This window comes from Lucilia cuprina, chromosome X (assembly GCF_022045245.1).
Source record: "Lucilia cuprina isolate Lc7/37 chromosome X, ASM2204524v1, whole genome shotgun sequence".
NCBI lineage: Eukaryota > Metazoa > Arthropoda > Insecta > Diptera > Calliphoridae > Lucilia > Lucilia cuprina.
In genome coordinates this window covers 4,029,199-4,047,650 of record NC_060949.1, presented here as the reverse complement: position 1 = coordinate 4,047,650, position 18,452 = coordinate 4,029,199, and the positions used below count along the sequence as shown (strand labels likewise).

The 18,452-nt window shown below is 30.9% G+C and overlaps 1 protein-coding gene across 5 annotated transcripts in view; it reads right to left on the bottom strand.

Moving 5' to 3' along the window:
* The window catches only part of LOC111675077 (protein Gawky), a 41,038-nt gene that overhangs the window by 12,685 nt on the left and 9,901 nt on the right, over nt 1–18,452 (bottom strand). For all 5 annotated transcript variants that reach the window (XM_023435790.2, XM_023435793.2, XM_023435791.2 and 2 more), the window contains 2 exons: nt 1,756–2,635; nt 31–1,679 (listed from right to left, as the gene is read on the bottom strand). In XM_023435790.2, the coding sequence (XP_023291558.1) occupies nt 31–1,679; nt 1,756–2,635 (2,529 nt within the window). The remainder of the gene's footprint in view (nt 1–30; nt 1,680–1,755; nt 2,636–18,452) is intronic.

Sequence of the window (18,452 nt, the reverse complement as noted above, 5' to 3'; positions counted from 1 at the left end):
ATAGTGGCTTTACAAAAAAATTTAACTTACCGGAGGGAATGATATAGCAGGTTGTGTTCCTCCTATAGTGTAACGCCCATGAAATGAGCCACCAGCAGCAGCAACGGCGGCATTATGATCAGCATAGGAACTCAAATTATCGTCATGACGCCTCCAATTATCCATACCAACACCTGCATTAACAGCAGTCAAGTTAGCCCTTAACATCTCAGTGGCCTCGTCATAATTCATATTCGTAGCAATTAATGATCGCTCAACGTCTTCTTTTTTAAAGCCTGTTTCTACCAACATTCGGTACTGTTTGCTTTGCTTTATTAGGTCACTATTAATACCACCAAGATTAACTGTCGCACCACTCCCAAGTTTTTGCTGTTGTTGAGCTTTACTCATTATCGTATTGTGTGCAGCTGTCCAATCATTAGGATTTAAATCATTAGAGTCATTAGCACCAGATGCTGCATTAGAGACGCCTGTTCCCCATCCTGTGCTATTCGTAGCACCTGCCAATTTCGCTTGATTGGATTTATTCCAAGCCGAAGCACTGGGAGGTTCATTCCAGGAATTTCCTGCTTGACCCATGTTGCTGACAGCTTGGTTAGATTTATCATCACCCCAATTACCCCCACCATTCCCACTAACGGAAGCAGCGCCACTAATAACATTATGATTTTCTACATCTCCCCAGCCGCCAGCATTTCGGCTACCACCAACTCCAGTAGTAGGGACATTAGGTGGACCAGCTGGGTGAGGCCACATGCCGCTGTCAGGTTTATGAGGTCCACCACCTATACCACCGGGACCATTAATGGCAGAAACAAGTCTTGCGCCAGGTGGACCTACGGCCCCAACTCCCATTGGGTTATTTGGATTCACCGCTGAGCCTACACCACCTGCTCCACCGGAGGATGAATTTCCAGCAGATCCACCACCAGCACCACCCAAATTAGACACATTCGAAGAATTTTGGCCGCCCATTGCACTACGCATTAAATGATTGCGTGGATTTAGTGGGTCAGACATTTCTTTCCAATGAGACCCACCGCCTCCACTTACTCCACCAGGTACACGTGTTTGTTGGCCCCAAAGCGAAGTTCCGTCATCATAATTAGGTATATTTCGTCTTTGCGGTGGTGGCGATGGTTCTTCCCAACCAGAACCGCTAACTGGAGGTTTTGGTGCCATAGAACCTACCATATCTTTCTGTGCTCCTACAACAGACTGTGGCGGTGCTCCCCATTGGGAACCCACTACATTACCAGCCGCATTTAAACCACCAACAGAAGAAGGTCCTGTTAAGCCGCCAGCTCCTGGTGCACCGCCAACATTGCCAACTCCGCCAACATTAGGTCCTCCGACACCCATTTTATTTAAACCGGGCATTTGGTGCTGCGCAATTGGATGATGTTGACCCCACATCTCTGATGTACCATTAAGACGACCCGAAATCCCTCGAGGATCACCACGTATTGGATCACGTGGATCCAGCATTCTTAATTCTCTGGGATCGCCTGCTGAAGCAGCTCGCATAGGATCACGTGGATCGACAGAGCGCATATCCAAGGGTCCACCACCACCGCCCATGGCACCAACACGTGGATCACCCCAACCGTTTCCAGCTCCACTCGCTCCTCCTGCTCCTGGAGTTCCGGGCAAGTTTACACCACCTGCGTTGGACGTACCTATAATAAAAATCGTAATAGTAACATAAATAACATGAATTTTTGAATCGGTTCTAATTGATTTTTATCGTTTTACCTCCAGGTGCGACACCTGTAATTGAAGTAGGAGCAGCAACAGCTGCTTGAACACCAGCTCCAGACACACCTACACCCTGGCCCCACTGGGGACCATTTGATGGTCCACTAGCACCAGATCCAGGGGTAACTCCAGAAACTCCGACAGCAGAAGGACCAGTTGGTCCACCAGTCCAAACATTACTGGCATCTGTGCAATCATCATCCTCACCCCAAGTGCCACCCAAATTTGTAGATGGTGTATGGCCCCAGGGAGTTTTCTGCACAGGTTGTGTTGTAGGTTGTCCTCCGTTGCGTAAATTGGATTCCCATAAGTCCGTACCATTGTTTATAGTTGGTTTCCACATTGGGGGACCCGAGGGGTCTTTATTTGTGGGCTCTGGTGAACTTGGCACTTCCCAATTTGTATCCTGATTAACGTGCTGGCAACCCCAGCCATCCTGAGAAAAAAGAGCTTCACGCATTGTGTTTAATTGCTCTAATTGGTTTTTTGCCGCCGCAGTAGAAGTTCCTCCACCTACTAAGCCGCCAATATGATGGTCGAGAGCAAGGCCACCATTATTACCAATAATGATGTTACTAGTGCCACCACCACTGCTACAATTGTTGTTTATCAAGATGTTGCTACTACTGCTGTTGTTGTTATTAATGATGTTGCTAATGTTTGTATTTGATTGTGAATTACTTGTATTTACTGAAGAAGAGGCAACAAGTGAATTGTGATTATTACTGCTGCTGTTACCAATAGATGTTATGTTATTATTGTTATTATTAATTGAATTATTTTGGTTACAAATTATATTGCTATTGCAATTTGTGCTGGTATTACTATTGTTGTTATTGAGACTTGAATTAGCAATACTACTGTTGCTTTGACCGGGCTAAAATGGAGAAAAACAGAAAAAAGGGATCCTTAATTAGAATAAAATGACAAATGTTACATACAGCTGTGTTCAAAAAAATAGGAGTAAGACTTAAAAATAATTGTGCAGCTTAATTTAAAAAAGAAAGATTTACAGAAATCAAATATTTTTTTCACGATATTTACTTGTTAAGTGTTTAAAATACAAAACAAATGAAATTTTGTAAATAGGTTCATTAGCTTTTTTGGTATTCACATTTTTCGAAATCCATATCCGATTACAACTGTTTAAAAAAATAGGAGTACCGTATATTATCTAACCTAACCTTTATTCGTAGTAAATATTAAAAATATGATATACTATTATATTTAGATGATTCTGAGCTCAGTTCACAATTATTTTATTTAAAATCCTGAAAGAAAATGTCAGAATTGACGAAAATTAAATCTGTTCCAATATCTTGAAAATTATAAAAATAATTTTTTGAATACTTTAGAAAGTCAAATATTTTAAAACTTCTCATAAAAAATAAACATTTCATTCAAAAATTATAAGAGCTTCCCATAAGCGCTTATGTTTTTTTTTTTTTTTTTTGAAATTAATCCCATTAGGGCGCCCCAAATTAGTGAAACTAAGCCAAAATGTATTTATTAAACATCGAGATCAATATTCAGTTAGTTCAGATTGATTTTTAAACAAATCTTTTTTAAAATAATTTAATTTCAGTGAAACCCATAAAGTTTGCCAAGTAACACATTTAGAGGTGGTTTCATAAATGGATGAATTTTTTATGCATGAATACGACAACAAATTATATTTTTAAATCTAAATGAATTCAGAAAATATATTGAAAGTCCATTAATCGAAAAATATTAAGCTCTAACCTACTTTCAATGAAGTTGTATAATAGAAATGATTCATGATGGGTCTTGACAAAAAGGGTATGGTCTAAAAAATTGTAAAATGGTATCGTACCCCAAATGGTGTAGGTACTCATATTAGCTAATAAACAAATTTGATAAAATGGCGGTGTTGTCGTATAAAAACATTATTGATTCTAAATTGGAAGCTCGTTCCATAGAAAGTATGCCATAGAAAGTATAGAAAGTATGCTAAACTTTAAAAGACCTTGCGTATATTTTTAGGCTTTCTGAATAAAATACTGCATATTTCTTGATAATCGGCCACGACATGTGTCATCAAGCCCCTCAAAACCGTTGTCGGAAAGACATTCAAGTTCCGGAGGCTCATATACCCAAATTCTAAATAAAATGACTGATGTTGTACTGCCACACATTAATTAATAATATTTTAGATGGAAGTGCATTCGTTTTTGTTTTTATTTTAAAAATAGTTGCACTTAAATCGAATACTCCTATTGTTTTGAACAATAGATTTTGTATATAAATTTCAAAATATATATTTTTTATATAAATTTCTTCCACATTTAAAATAATGATTATAAAAATTAGAGAACAAGTTAAATAAATAAATTATAAAAATAATTAAAAATCTAAATTTTTTACTAAAAAAATTGTATTCAAAATTTTTTAAATTTTCACTCCTATTATTACGCAACTGTATAATCCACATAGCGTTAATAATAATAATAATAATAATAATAATAATAAAAATAATAATAATAATAATAATAATAATAGTAAAAATAATAATAATTATAATAAAATCGTATTAGTATTTTTTATATGTTTTTATTTTCTCAATAATTGGTTTGCAATCGACGGCGTTTTATAAACTTTTTATTACATATTTTATATATGTACATGTATGTTGGAAATATGATAGAACCGGCCAACGTAAAGAAGTATTAAATAAATATGAATTTTAACACTTTAATTATAATTACTATCAAGATTATGTACAAAAAAAGAATGAACGATATAAATTTATATTGATGTAATGTGTTGTCCATAGGTTTACACCATATCTCTAAAAGCAAAAGATATATTTTATTTTTTATGTTTGTAATTTCAAAAGATGGGTAAAATACATAAGCTTATGTGAATATGTGATTTGCATTTAACTTTGTAAAATAGCTTTTTTGAAGATTTCGTTGATAAGATATTTTTGTCCAACATAACTTTAAAATATTTTACACTGTTTTGTATATTTATAACATATTTTCCTATTAACAAAGTATTAGTGGATTTGTTAAATGGAAAAATTATAGCTTTAGTCTTAAGGTGAAAGTACACAACACACGTTGCACGCGGCAGCGCGTTATAGGCTTCTGTCAAAAAAAAAATTGAAATAGTGTATTTTCATTTTACAAGTTACACACTATAGTTTTTAACGCGTCTGCAGCGAAAAGTTCAGCAACTTTCAACTTTTGACTCGTCGGCAGCTGATCATTGTTGTATTTTGTTTTGTGTAGAATAAGAATAAACTAAAATGAAATAAATTTTATCAACAATGAAAGAAAAATTAAAAAAAAAAAAAACAAAAACTTAAAATTTTGATTTTTAAAACAGTAATAGTTTAAAAAAACATTAAAAGAAAGATCAAAATGACGCGTGGTGTGTAACTTGCAGCATGTAAAGCGCGATAGGTTTGAAAAGCGTAAAACGCGTTGCCGCCTCAACGCGTGTTGTGTACTTCCACCTTTAATTGGATTTATTTTAATTTTCTATTTGTAAAAATACTTGTTGCAATTTACAAGCAATTTTTCAGTTTCTTTTAAGAGAGCACTGGTAATCTAGCTTGAAGATATTAAAGCGGCATTATCTTCATAATAAGCAAACTTCGTAACTTAAAAGTCGAATGTACATTAGGTAAAATTGGCTTTACTGTACTGATAATATAAGGTTGTTTTTTTAATCAACTAAAATAATTTCTAAAATGCTCTCGTTCGTTATTTTTCAAAAAATATTTTAATAATTTCCATATAAAAGGATACTATTTCTATACAAGCAATATCTTTAAAACAATGTAATACAAATGCACAAATGTTGACAAAAATGTTTATTTTTCTTATATAGAAAATGTAAAATTTATACAAAACTTTATCGCCTTTGGTGTGGGAACTTTTTCACGATCGAAAAAAATAATATCATATTTTTTAACATATGTTCACGCCCTATAAGCTCTTGTTATGGCATTTTTGATATTTGCAAAAATCATAGCCCTAATGTACATGTATATCGGATAAAGAAAAAGCTATAAGTTTACTAAGTTAAATCCTAATATACAGTGGCGAACAAAACAGGATACCTATCAATCAAGTGTATGTTGAAAACCCCATAAATATAAATATTAAAAAAACAAGTAAGAGGGCTATATTCGGCTGTGCCGAATCTTATATACCCTTCACCATTGTCTATTTTAACATATTAGTTTTATAAAATTTAAATTTTTTCCCAAAAGCAAAACAAAACGAACAACAGCAACGCTAAACGAAATAAAAAAAAAATACACAAGGTAATTATACCAACAGACATCTAAACATACATAACGAAAAACACAGAAAAACAAAATAAACAACGCAATAAAACCAACCTACATCCAAATATTCGAACAGTATTCACAAAAAGAAAACAAAATACATAACTCAATGAAGCCAAACAGCATCAAAACATACAAAACAAAATACACAGCTGAACAAAACCAAATACATCTATACACATGTAAATCTTTTTCCAATTCACAATGTTGTTGTTGCTTTTTTAACAAGGAATGAAAAAAATTTGTCTTTTCTAATTAAATTTTCAGAGGTTGTCTCGGATGTTTGCTCATATCTCCGTTATTTATAGACCGATTTTAAATATCGAATTTCTCGAAAGCATGTCTAACAGAATTATTAAAGTCTCGGATATCACCGATATCTGGGGTGCTCTAAAAACTGATTTCAACAGACAGACAGACCGACATGGCTTAATCGACTCCGCTATCTATAAGGATCCAGAATATACAGTGTCTCTCATAAGTTTTCGAATTTAGGTATTCTATGGAAAGAAACCAAATTTAATAATATTTTTTGTGTGCAAAATAAATAAATACATTTGTTATATTATCTAGGCAGTCCTTAGGTTTCATATCACAATTTTTACAACTTGAAAAAATTTTCATTTACTTTAATTAATTAAGCTTTTTTTAAAGGAAGTCCATACAATTACCTCGCTAAAGTATTCGAATTTTTCCTGTATTTCACATTTCATCATATTATACGAAACATAAAATTAGAATTAAATGTTTTTTTGCATAAAATTGTTTAAGGGGGGATATATTTTTGGCCTATTTGGGTCATAATTTTGCGGCGATTTTACCATCTTTATAAGTAATATAATTAAAATGACGGATTTATTGTAGGGATCTGTACTTAAACGTTTCATGATGTATTTTTGGGATCGTTCTTCTGTTTCTAATTGAATTATCTGGATCTTAAGCCCCTTCCACTAGGACTGATATTTTCCGGCAAAGTTGGCTAGTATATATTCATGTAGATATTAGAACATATATATTTTCAATTTCCCCGACCTTGTAGCGGAATACAACTCCAAAACATGCCTTAACAAAACGTCATCCTCTACAGTAAATTTATGTTTTTACTACTTATAACTTTCACGCTTATGTTGCCCAATACAATAACACTGTAAGTCAAAAATTTTGGGTTTATTTTTATCATTGTGAATAATATTTAACCAGATATCAATATTTTGGACTTAGACCATAATGATAAGGAAACATTCAGCCAATGGTTATAAAAAGAATGATTCTACTATATTGAATGGCGTTTCTTCGAGGCATGCTTTGGAGTTGTATACTTCCACAATATACTGAAAACTTAAAATGTATAAAAGCTGATATCTAAAAGAATACATACCAGACAACTTTCCCCGAAAATGTTTTACCCTAGTATTATAAAAATGGATTATGTTTATAATAAGTTAAATTATCTACAGAAGAATGATCCCATTAATATATCTTGGAACTTTTAAATACAGATTCTTATAACAAAAAATATTATTTTTAGATACGCCAAGGGGTCTATTAAGTGCCAATATCGAATTTGGTTTTATCTCTGGAAAAAAGAAAAAAAATTACAAATATTGCCAAAAATCGGCATTTTATTTTTATTTATTTTTTTTTTTATTCATTTATTTTGTAATATTAAGCCTTCACGGCCAAAATATCAATATTACATAGTAATAATAAAAACCTGAGATCAATAAGTAGTAATATAAATAAATATAATTCAGTACTAATCATCTGTTGGCTCCCCAGCCGTAAATAATATATTATTAATTAATTGAAAATTAAATGCAAATAAAAAGTCCCAATCAGCAACAAAATATATATACATCATTATATAAGAACCAGGTGGCATCCTGGCATATGTAGTTACCAACTGCAATCAATAAAAGCTAATGTCAAGCACTTTGACACTCACATAAATGTATATATTTTATTATATCCTTCTAACTTCCTTGTATCCGGTTAAGAATACGAAATAAAATGTGATTCAAAAATAAAATATATACATATATGTATATTCAGGATGCACTAAGTAAGGTGAAATCATTAAGGCAGCTGATTTTTATTTGTTTATTTAAAAAGTGCTTAGGTTGTGTCAAAATAATTAACTTATTTTTAATCCAAAAAAAATATATATTTGTGTTTTTAAAGCAAAAAAAATTAAATTTAAAATTATGAATAAAATGTTCATAAAAAGTTTTCAAATAAGAAAATTCAAATGAAGAAGATTTAAAACATTGTTCTGCTGCAGATACAAGCTAAATGTAACGACGGTTTTGTGGGTTATATTGTGAAATACACAAGAACTATTTCTTTATTATTTTTCAATTTTAGAAATTTCATTTTGACAAAACCCAACTAATAATGACATTATTAAGTGATCTATATAATTTTGTATTGAAATTAAAAAGTTTTAAACATTCTCCTGAAAAAAACACTTCTACAATTTTCAAAAAAAAAAAATCGTTATAGATTATTCAAACCTTAATAAAGTGATTGAGAATGAGGTTTTGGTATTTAAAATAATATTTCAGTTTTTGTCTGTGTTATATTATTTCATACCAAAATAGACGTAGAAAAGTGCAACATAAGTTTTAAACGAAACACGTTATTAGATTGTGAAAAAAGACGCAATGAAAACGGTAATATAATCCACCACCGTGCAATTCTTACCACATAAGATCTTTCAAAAAAGGAAGAATTAATTCTCGGTATATAAATTTGTGGGTTTCTTAGAGATCGCGTAAATACAAAAGAATTATAAAGGGAAAGTGGTTTTCTACGTTTGACAATATTATGAAACAGTATAATATTCCGGTATTTTACGAAGTCATCAAAGGTACAACCAAGAAAACTACAAACAAAGCGTGAAACATGTTCGCGTCGCTTTACGTTATAAACAAAACGAACCACAGAATTTACCAAGCGTTTAACACGGGATAAGTGTATAGAACAGGTACCAGAAATAATTTCAAATCCATACAAAATCTGTAACATCATTAGTAAATGAGCCAATTTATACCTTATGTGTGTAGACAAATATAAATTAATCGAGTATATACGGCGCAGGATACCCAGGATTCTAGAGCTGATGAGATCAATGTGTGTGCAAAAAGAAAGCTTGGCGTCTAAAATAACTCCCAGACACTTAAGTTGTTCAATAAATACTATATCTTCGTTATTAAAGGTAATGTTTAGATTAGGGAAAAACCGAGTTGTAGGACCAAACATTATGGCTTTAGTCTTAGAGGGATTCACCATTAGTGAATTTCTAGAAGCCCATTCAAGAACACGTTCTAGACTAAAATTAATGTTATTCTGCAAAACGTCTACAAAATCAATACTACTCCTAAAAAGCAAAAATATATCATCAGCATATAAAAAAGAAGTACAAATCGGAGAAGCTATATAATCTGGTAGACTATTCACATACAAAATGAATAAAAGAGGGCCCAGAACAGATCCCTGTGGGACACCAGAAAAAATATTACGACACGATGAATGCCGCCCATTAAGAACAACAAATTGTTAAATAAGAGTAAATAAGACGGCATGCAGTACCTGAAAAATTAAACTCATCCCTAAGCTTTTTTATCATAATAGGAAAAGAAACTGAATTAAAGGCTTTAGAAAGGTCAAGTGATATAAGTGCACTCAATTCACCATCATTAATATTCTGTCTAATGTGATCCGTAATACTAAGAAGCATTGAAGTGGTATTAAACCCCTTACGGTAAGCATACTGGCCATCATAAAGACTCAAAAAACAACCGAGTTAGACTTTACTTTCTCAAAAGCTTCACATAACTCAAGCTCAGTGATACAGCGAAATGAAAAAGTGTCCCTACAATCAGAGAAAACATTAAATGAAACATTGTCATACTAGAACCACTACCCGAAACAAAAAAGTCATTTAACATATCAATATCACCACAATATTCAATTAATTCACCACCAACACACCCAGAACCTTTCAAAACCCTCCACACACCAGCGGAATCCAAACGAGAAAATATGTTGGAATAGTGCCTCCTCTTAGCCCTACGCAAAATACTCTTGGCTCTATTGCGATACTTACAGTATTCCTCCAGTTCTCTTCAGAATTTCTAAAATAACGATACGCAAGATCCCTAAGAGACCTTGCGTAGACAACATCTCTAGAGCTCAGCCAACTATCATTCTTAGAAACAACTTTTTTCCTAACGACGGGAACAAAAGCCATTAAAGATTCTAAAAGGGATGAAATAATTGAGCACTGCTCATCGACATTACCTCCATTAAAGCCCCCAAAGTTAAATTCAGCCAAGAATCTTACCAAACCATCCCAGTCAATAGAATTAAAATCTCTGAACTCAAAATACTCATCATTTCTTAGAACACTAAAAGAAAACGATGCAAAAATAAGGGAGTGATGAGATATAAATAAACATTGTAATTGGTCAGAGAAATTTATCATGGAACTGTTACTAACCAACCAAAAGTCAATAAGAGATGTTGAACCATGGGCTACATCAAAATGTGTAGGCCTAGAATTATGAACCGTAAACAAATTATTCCTTAAACATAAAGCTCTCATACTACTAGATCGTACAATATCAAACATGTTGCAGTTGAAATCACATACAACAATAATATTTGAGTATTTCAAAAACAAATCTTTGTGAAAATTTTCAAAAGAGACCAAATCACTGTAAGGCAAATAAACTACCCCAAACAAAACCAAAAAATCACCAAAAGATATTTCAACGAAAAGCGATTCACACGTTTCATGCTCAGAAACCTTAAATACTGTTTTACACTTAAGTCCAGTAGAAACATAAATTCCTACACCTCCACCTCTTGTATGTATGCGATCATTACGATAAAAGTTGAAACCAGTTATATTAACACTTCGAGTTGAAACATAAGGTTTGAGCCAAGTTTCAGATACACCAAAAACATTCAATACCGAATTACTTAAGATTGCTCTCAATTCATCAATCTTTGAATAGTCAGCTGAAGGTTTAAGGCTCGACAGTTCATATGACCTGCTCTGAAAAAACTCATGTATGGATTCAAAACCGATTTAATATAAGAATTGTTGCTGAAAGATGGACCAGCATCTAAGTTAGCCGACATCAAAACAAAAGACTACAGTGGGGAACCAGAAGATGAAAAATAAGGAAAAATGTATAAAAATCATTACTTTCATTTTGTTTCACAAAATTATTACATACAAAACACAGCTTCTCATTCAAAAACTAACCTTATATAACAATCTTTAAATAAGCAAAGCTAAAAAGAACTCTTAATAATTAAAAATAATTAACAATTAAATATAAATCATTAGTGTTTATGAACAAAAAATAAACCTCCAGGTTTTACAACACAAAAAGTCTAATAAAACCACGTTAAGTTCAGCATTAATTCACAAACATGAAATATTAAATACCCAAATTCAAATATAAGATGCATCAACCAACAGTCCAGCACATCCAGAGTAATCCAGCACCAATTCCTTGCCATCAGACATCGTAAGTTTAGCCCTCAGTATATCATTGTTCAAAATTCTATATTTACTTATTATTTTCCTACCCAATAGCTTTTTACAAATACCATTGAGTTTACCAGCAGCTGGAGAAAAATGGTCATTTAAATAAACTCGCAGACCAATATCACCACCCATAACATCACTGACTTTGAGTGACCGAGTTCTATGATATTCTTTCATAACTTCATCTCGCAAAAACACGCTGTTCAGCTTAATCAAAATAGATTTTCGTTTGTTAAAATAACATATATGGTTGACATCATTCTTTCCAATGGGCACATTATAAATAGAACAAATCTTAACAGCAACAGAAAAGAGGTCATCAACACCATCAGGCAACCCATTAACAACAATATCGGCACGATTAAGTCTTTTGTGCAAAATATTATTCTCCACCTCCAGCGCGGTTATCTTTTTGGTTGTCGAAGAGTCGATGCTATGTATAAGTTTGTTGCAGTCAACAATCTCAGACTTCATTTCTTTCAAACAGGAAGCCATCTCCAGTTTAAAACTCGAAACAGTATCAGCCAATGCTTGTCTAATAGATGTCTGTTCACCATCAACTTTATTAATGAAAGCATCTATCTTACTGTTGAGATCACCAAAAGGAAAAGGAAATGCAACACACTCTCAAGACCAGCCCGAGGATTACTATCACAGGCACTACAGGAAAACGATAATGATTTGTTAGCTTTTAGAGCAGTAAGAGCACTGTCAGTAATGCCTGCACACGGAACATGAATCCATAATGTACATATTTTGCATTGAATGCTAGGCTGGGTCTTTCTAATAGTCTCCTTACAAACGCCACATTTGAAAACACTAGCAGTCGGCGACATTTTGGTTTAAGTTCTTTTGGTTGGCTTTGTTAATTTGTATATAATAAATAACAATATGGCGTTAAAAATCAACCAAAAAAATTTATTGCAATAACTCGCCAAAAAATCCAAAAATATACAATTGTCTTTATATAAAACCTGTTGACAATACACAATTATCTTAAAATATTCAGTTTTAAGAAATTAATTTGATTTATTTTAATTAAAAAAAGTTTTAAAAGTTAACAAATGATCAGCTGCAAAATCACACACGTCTACTCAGGCATAGTGTTGCCAGATTTTAATGATATTACATAAAAAGATGGTACTATCCCCCAAAATTGTGGCCCAAATGGGCCAAAAATATATCCCTTCGGATATATCCTTAAACAATTTTAAACAAAAAAAAAACAATTTGATTCCAATTTTATGTTTCGTATAATATGATGAAATGTAAAATACTAAAAAAAAATTCGAATAATTTTGTGAGGTAATTTTATGGACTTCTTTTAACAAAAGCTTAATTAATTGAAGTAAATGTAAATTTTTGAAATTTTAAAAAGTGTGATATGAAACCTAAGGAATGCACGCAAAAAATTTATTAAATTTGGTTTCTTTTCATAGTATACCTAAATTCGAATACTTATTAGAGACACTGTATATACTTTATAGGGTCGGAAATTATATTATAGAAATTACAAACGGAATGACAAACTTATATTAAGTGAATCAATTAAATAATTTGCCTATGTAAAATTTTATAAATTTTAAGAAAAAACTTTATTTGAACAATTATTTTTAGCAAAATAAAGCAATTTGTTTGTTGTATTTTTTAAAGAGTATCTTATATTTAATTTTCTACTATAAAAAGTAAAGTCGTTATATTAATTAACGAGATTTTTGATAAAATGGAACGTATTGTTAATTTTATGTGTCAATAAAGTATTTTGCTTTTTAGTTTTTTTTTTATTTCTTTAATATTGCTGCATTATTTTATAAAATTTAATATTTTTATTACTCCTATATATTAGAAAAACATTTTTTAGATATTTTAGTAGTGGAACGACTAAATTTGAACATTTCTTAACTTATTCTTATTATCCTATATACCTATCAGAATTTATCAATATTTGACTTAACATGAAATCATTAAATTTCGAAAATAATAAGTAATTTTGAATTGGAAACATGATATATATTATATAATCAATGGATTTGGACCTAGAAAAAAAGTTTTGTGAGGTATAAATCTATATATTATAACAAAATAATCCGGGTTTTTGGTCATTTTGTATTGATAAACAAAAACTACATTACAGAAACTCCATCTATTTGGGGAGTATTGTGTAAATTTTATTTAGAATTTTATAATATTGATTCTTATTCAATAAATCTAACACTAAGTACCATCCTAGCCACTCTAAGTATGGTGACATCACCATATACCACTATAGAACTATTAAATGCTAAAATCTTGATTTTCAACCTCATATTTTAAATTCTTTATTTTATGAATAAGATACAGTAGGTGTATTTGGATCTGGATAGTTATTTTTGATTTGGGTTCTAAATATATATAAGTGTATGTATTAGATGAAAAATATTGCTTTTGTTGACGTTACGGTATGATAACCGCCTATATTTTAAAATATCTAAATTAGGTATTTTTCCTGTACTACACGACAGTTCACTTTACATTGGTTCCAAGCAACCTAAGGTCTGTTTAGAGGTCTAAATTTAAACATAGTGTTCCTCCTAGTTCGTATATAGATTTTGAAAAAGATAAATCGGGAGTCCAATAGTTTTCCTTGGATACAAGTCGCCTCCCTTTGGCAGTTAAAGATTTTGAAAGAGCACTCAGTGCGTTTTTTCTAATAATTCTTTGGATCATTACATCTACTACTCTATTTTATATTTTTTAATGTTATTGATTAAACATTTCATAATTATATTTTATTGATTTACACTTGTTCTAGAAATCTAAACTAATTTTTTATATCGAAATAACCTCATTATTATCCTTTAAACATTTTAAGGCAAATAACATTTTCACCCAATGAGGAAATGATTGTTGCAAATCGCAATTAAAAAATACTTAACACTCTTCCTTTTAACAATAAAACAATTAATTCCAAAAATAATTAAAAAATAATTTGAAAAACCCAATGAAATTAACCGGTATTCAATATGCAAAATACTTTATTGACATGCAAATTCTGATGAAAAATAATAAAATGCAACAACAAGTGCACCAAAATTTGTATTATAATATTTTTTCTAATTTTCCCCATTTTACACAATCTCTATTTTTAATTGGTAAATATATGTTTTACTTTTTACCTGTTTTTTCGAATTTTATTTATAAACACAAAAAAACAAAATTCTCTTAAAAAAGGTAGGCAAAAAACTTAGAATTTGAGTACTGTTACTTGATTTACCTTTGAAGAAAGCATCAAAACAAACAGTTACCGTTTTTGAGTCATATTTGTAATTTTTGCAAATATTTTAATTTTCTACTTTTAATAAGAAAAATATGAAATTTATTGGAAAACCATATGGTCGAAATGACAAAAAATAATTACTGTTCTCGTCAAATTACCAGGAAGTTAGGAATTTGCTACCGAAAATTGCTACAAGTGCGAAAAAGAAAAAATATAAGCACACCAGAAGTTAAGAAAGTTCTATTTAAGCACAAAGCAATAGAAACATTGAAACATAGGGGTGGTAGTCTGATGGTGTTGTTTCACTTGAATCTCGGCTCTTTAGTAAAATTAAAGTAAAATTAAATTAAAAGTATGATTAAGAATAAGGTTACCACGTCTTTTAAAGGCAACCGTTAATTGTAAGTATATTTAAAAAGTGATACTTAATAATTTCAAAATTTAGAGTTTAGTCCCCCTAAAATTGCAAAATCTGACACTGTGCAATGCAATGATGGCCAACTCAATACCCGGAAATCAATCTAATTGAAAATTTATGGGCTTTATTAAAAAACGTCTTGCGCAATTCGATAAAGCACAAAGAAATCTTAAAAAACTTTGATCGAAATTGCAAACTGAGTGGTCTAGTATTTCGCACCAGACCATTGACACCTTGGTCGAAAGAGCGCCTAAACGTATAAAAAGTGTCATAAAGCAAAACGACTTTGCACAAAATATTATCAACTTTATTTATAAACATGTTTTAATCTTTAGTTTTTAATTTTTACATTGTTTTACTGAGTTTTTTAAATGGAAAACTTAATTATTTTTCCTTTATTCTATGTTTTTTATTGCATTTTTAAATCTTATTGGCTAAACATTTATACAGTTTTGCTCGCACTGTATATTATAAATTTCTTTGTAAGTTTGTTTATTTGTTAGTGCGTCAATCACGTCTAAACAGATGAACCAATTTTCTTGTAAGTCATAAAATTTTTTCAAATAAATTTTTTTGAATCAAATAATAAAATAAAATACGACATACTACGATACAACCAAGCGTCAATAGGCTATATAACTTTCCGAAAATTTGACTAGAAGGGGTAAAAAATAGGTGAAAACGACGAAAAACGGGTAAATTTATTTTTGGCTATTAATGCAAAAATATTTTCGATTTAGCATTCTAAAATGTCAGAAATATATGCGTTACGAAAGTTGGAATAAAACTGGTATCAAAAATTGGGAAAAGGGCGAAAAACTGGGAAAATTGGTACTTTTGTGCTTGAAAACATATTTTTGTATATTCTAACGCGAAATTATTTTCGATTTAGTTATCTTAAAGCCGTGACACAAGGTTGTCAGATCTTACAACGTTGTCAGTAAAATTTTTCGACAATATCTAACAATCGTCTGAACTTTAAATTTTTATTTTGCAACGTTGTCAGACTGACAATATTGCAAAACCACATTTGTAAGTAAGTAGGCAGTGTTATTCGACCTTTTCTGCACATTTTACTGCCAACGTTGTAAGATCTCATCAACAGTGTATACATAGCATAAGAAATTTTAATTAGCAAATTTCCGTTAAAAGTTTGGGAAAAAGAGGGAAATAATATGAAAAACGGGCAAAAGTACTGTTTTTGTTCTTAAAAAGTGATTTCTGTATGTTCTAAAGTTAAATACTTTCGATTTAGCATTTAAAGTGTCATAAATATGTATTGGGAAAGACTCGTTGCGAACGTTGGATCAGGGGGGTGTGGAATATGCATGTGGGTAATTCAAACTTAACGGATAATTATGTGTAGTTTAGGTACTTTTTCGGAAATATTCATATACTTAAAAAGTATTTTGTTGTAATCAGTCAAAACATATATTTTAGAAAAATTAAATTAAAATGGGTGAAAAGGGAGTTTCGAGTTTTTCATAAGGTCCGCACATAAATGGCTGGGACGATTTAAAGAAATTTTAAATAGAAATATATCTTTACTTAGAAGTTTTAATTAGTTCTACCATTATTCCAAAAAATTAAAAAGGGACGATATTGTTTAATGAAGAAACAAAAGTAATTTCTAGTTATATACTGACCCCCTTATTCAGAAACAAAATTTGTATTTTATAAACGGTTTATAAAGTAGATTTTGTATGAAAATTTTGTTTTATAAACCTTTTATAAAATAAAAATGTTTTTAATGGGGTTGAAATCTGAAAAATTTAATAAACTAAAAATGTACAGATAAAGGAACGAATTTTGTTATGTAATCTTAAAATGTTTTTGAATTTGTGTGAATTATTTTTTTTTTAACTTCAGATATATTTTTTTATCTGTCATTTGTTGATTTGGAAAAAATATTTATTGTGTTGTGTATTTTGTTATTCAGTATATTTCGTTTTGTATGTTTGGATGTTGGTTGGTTTCATTGCCTTGTGATTTTTATTTATTTTTTGTTCTATTTCGTTTAGCGTTGTTGTTATTTCTTTTCTGTTGATATTGATATAATAATGATATTGTCGGAAAAGTAAAATAATTAAAAATTGTATAAAATTAAACTATGGTGAAGGGTATATAAGATTCAGCACAGCCGAATATAGCACTCTTACTTGTTTCATTTTACTTCCTCTTTCGAGTAATATTTTAAATTGTCTAAATTTAAAGAAGTATGGAATTCCATTATCATTCAAATGAAACTTTTTAAATAAGTTTAAATAAATGTAACCCATGAGCATATTTTACCATAGACATAACAACTTTTATTTGTTGCACTTTTGATGTACACCTTTGTAAATCTTCTATAGCAATTGTAAAGATATCAAAAAGTTCATCGACACTAAACTGATCAGAATTATTTTTCAGCTAGTTTAAGTATGAAACGTTGCCATTCATTATAATATTATTGTTGCGGCTTGTGTATTGAATAAATTCGGAAAATCTGCACCGTTGAATTTGAATGTATTTAAATTTTGTTGTACTCTGTTATTATTATAAGATTTAGTTCTAACCCTTGCCCTCGTCTCCAGATAAAGAGAACGTAGCGGACAATTTATGTAATTTGCTGCATGATCAGTTTCTCTTTTCCATGTTTTTTACAATTAAAACAAGTAAAAACATCTAGACACTTTTCATTTGTGTAAAATAGACAAACATTTGTACTATGCTTTTCTGCACATATCATGCAAGCGGCACTTCGATGACAATGCTCTTCACCATGACCATACATTAGACAGTTCCAACATTGGGTTGGCCTGTAATAATTGCGTTAGCTATAGATCTCACATTTTTTAAAGCACTTGGATTAAATTTGTTTCAAATAAATTGTACCTTATACACTGCATTATTATTCGAGCTGAATTCGGTAATAATTTCAGTTACAGCAGATGGTGAAATGTTGTAGCTTTCCAATTCGGTTCTGATATCGTCTGCTTTAATACGAGGTAAGCCGTGCAAGAAGATGGTGTATAACTTATTATTTTTCGAATTAAAAGAATGAAACTCGATATTATTTTCCCTCAGTATTTGCATACAGCTATCATATACTGCCTGGTTTAAAGTGAATACTTTAGTACCAATGGAAGTACGC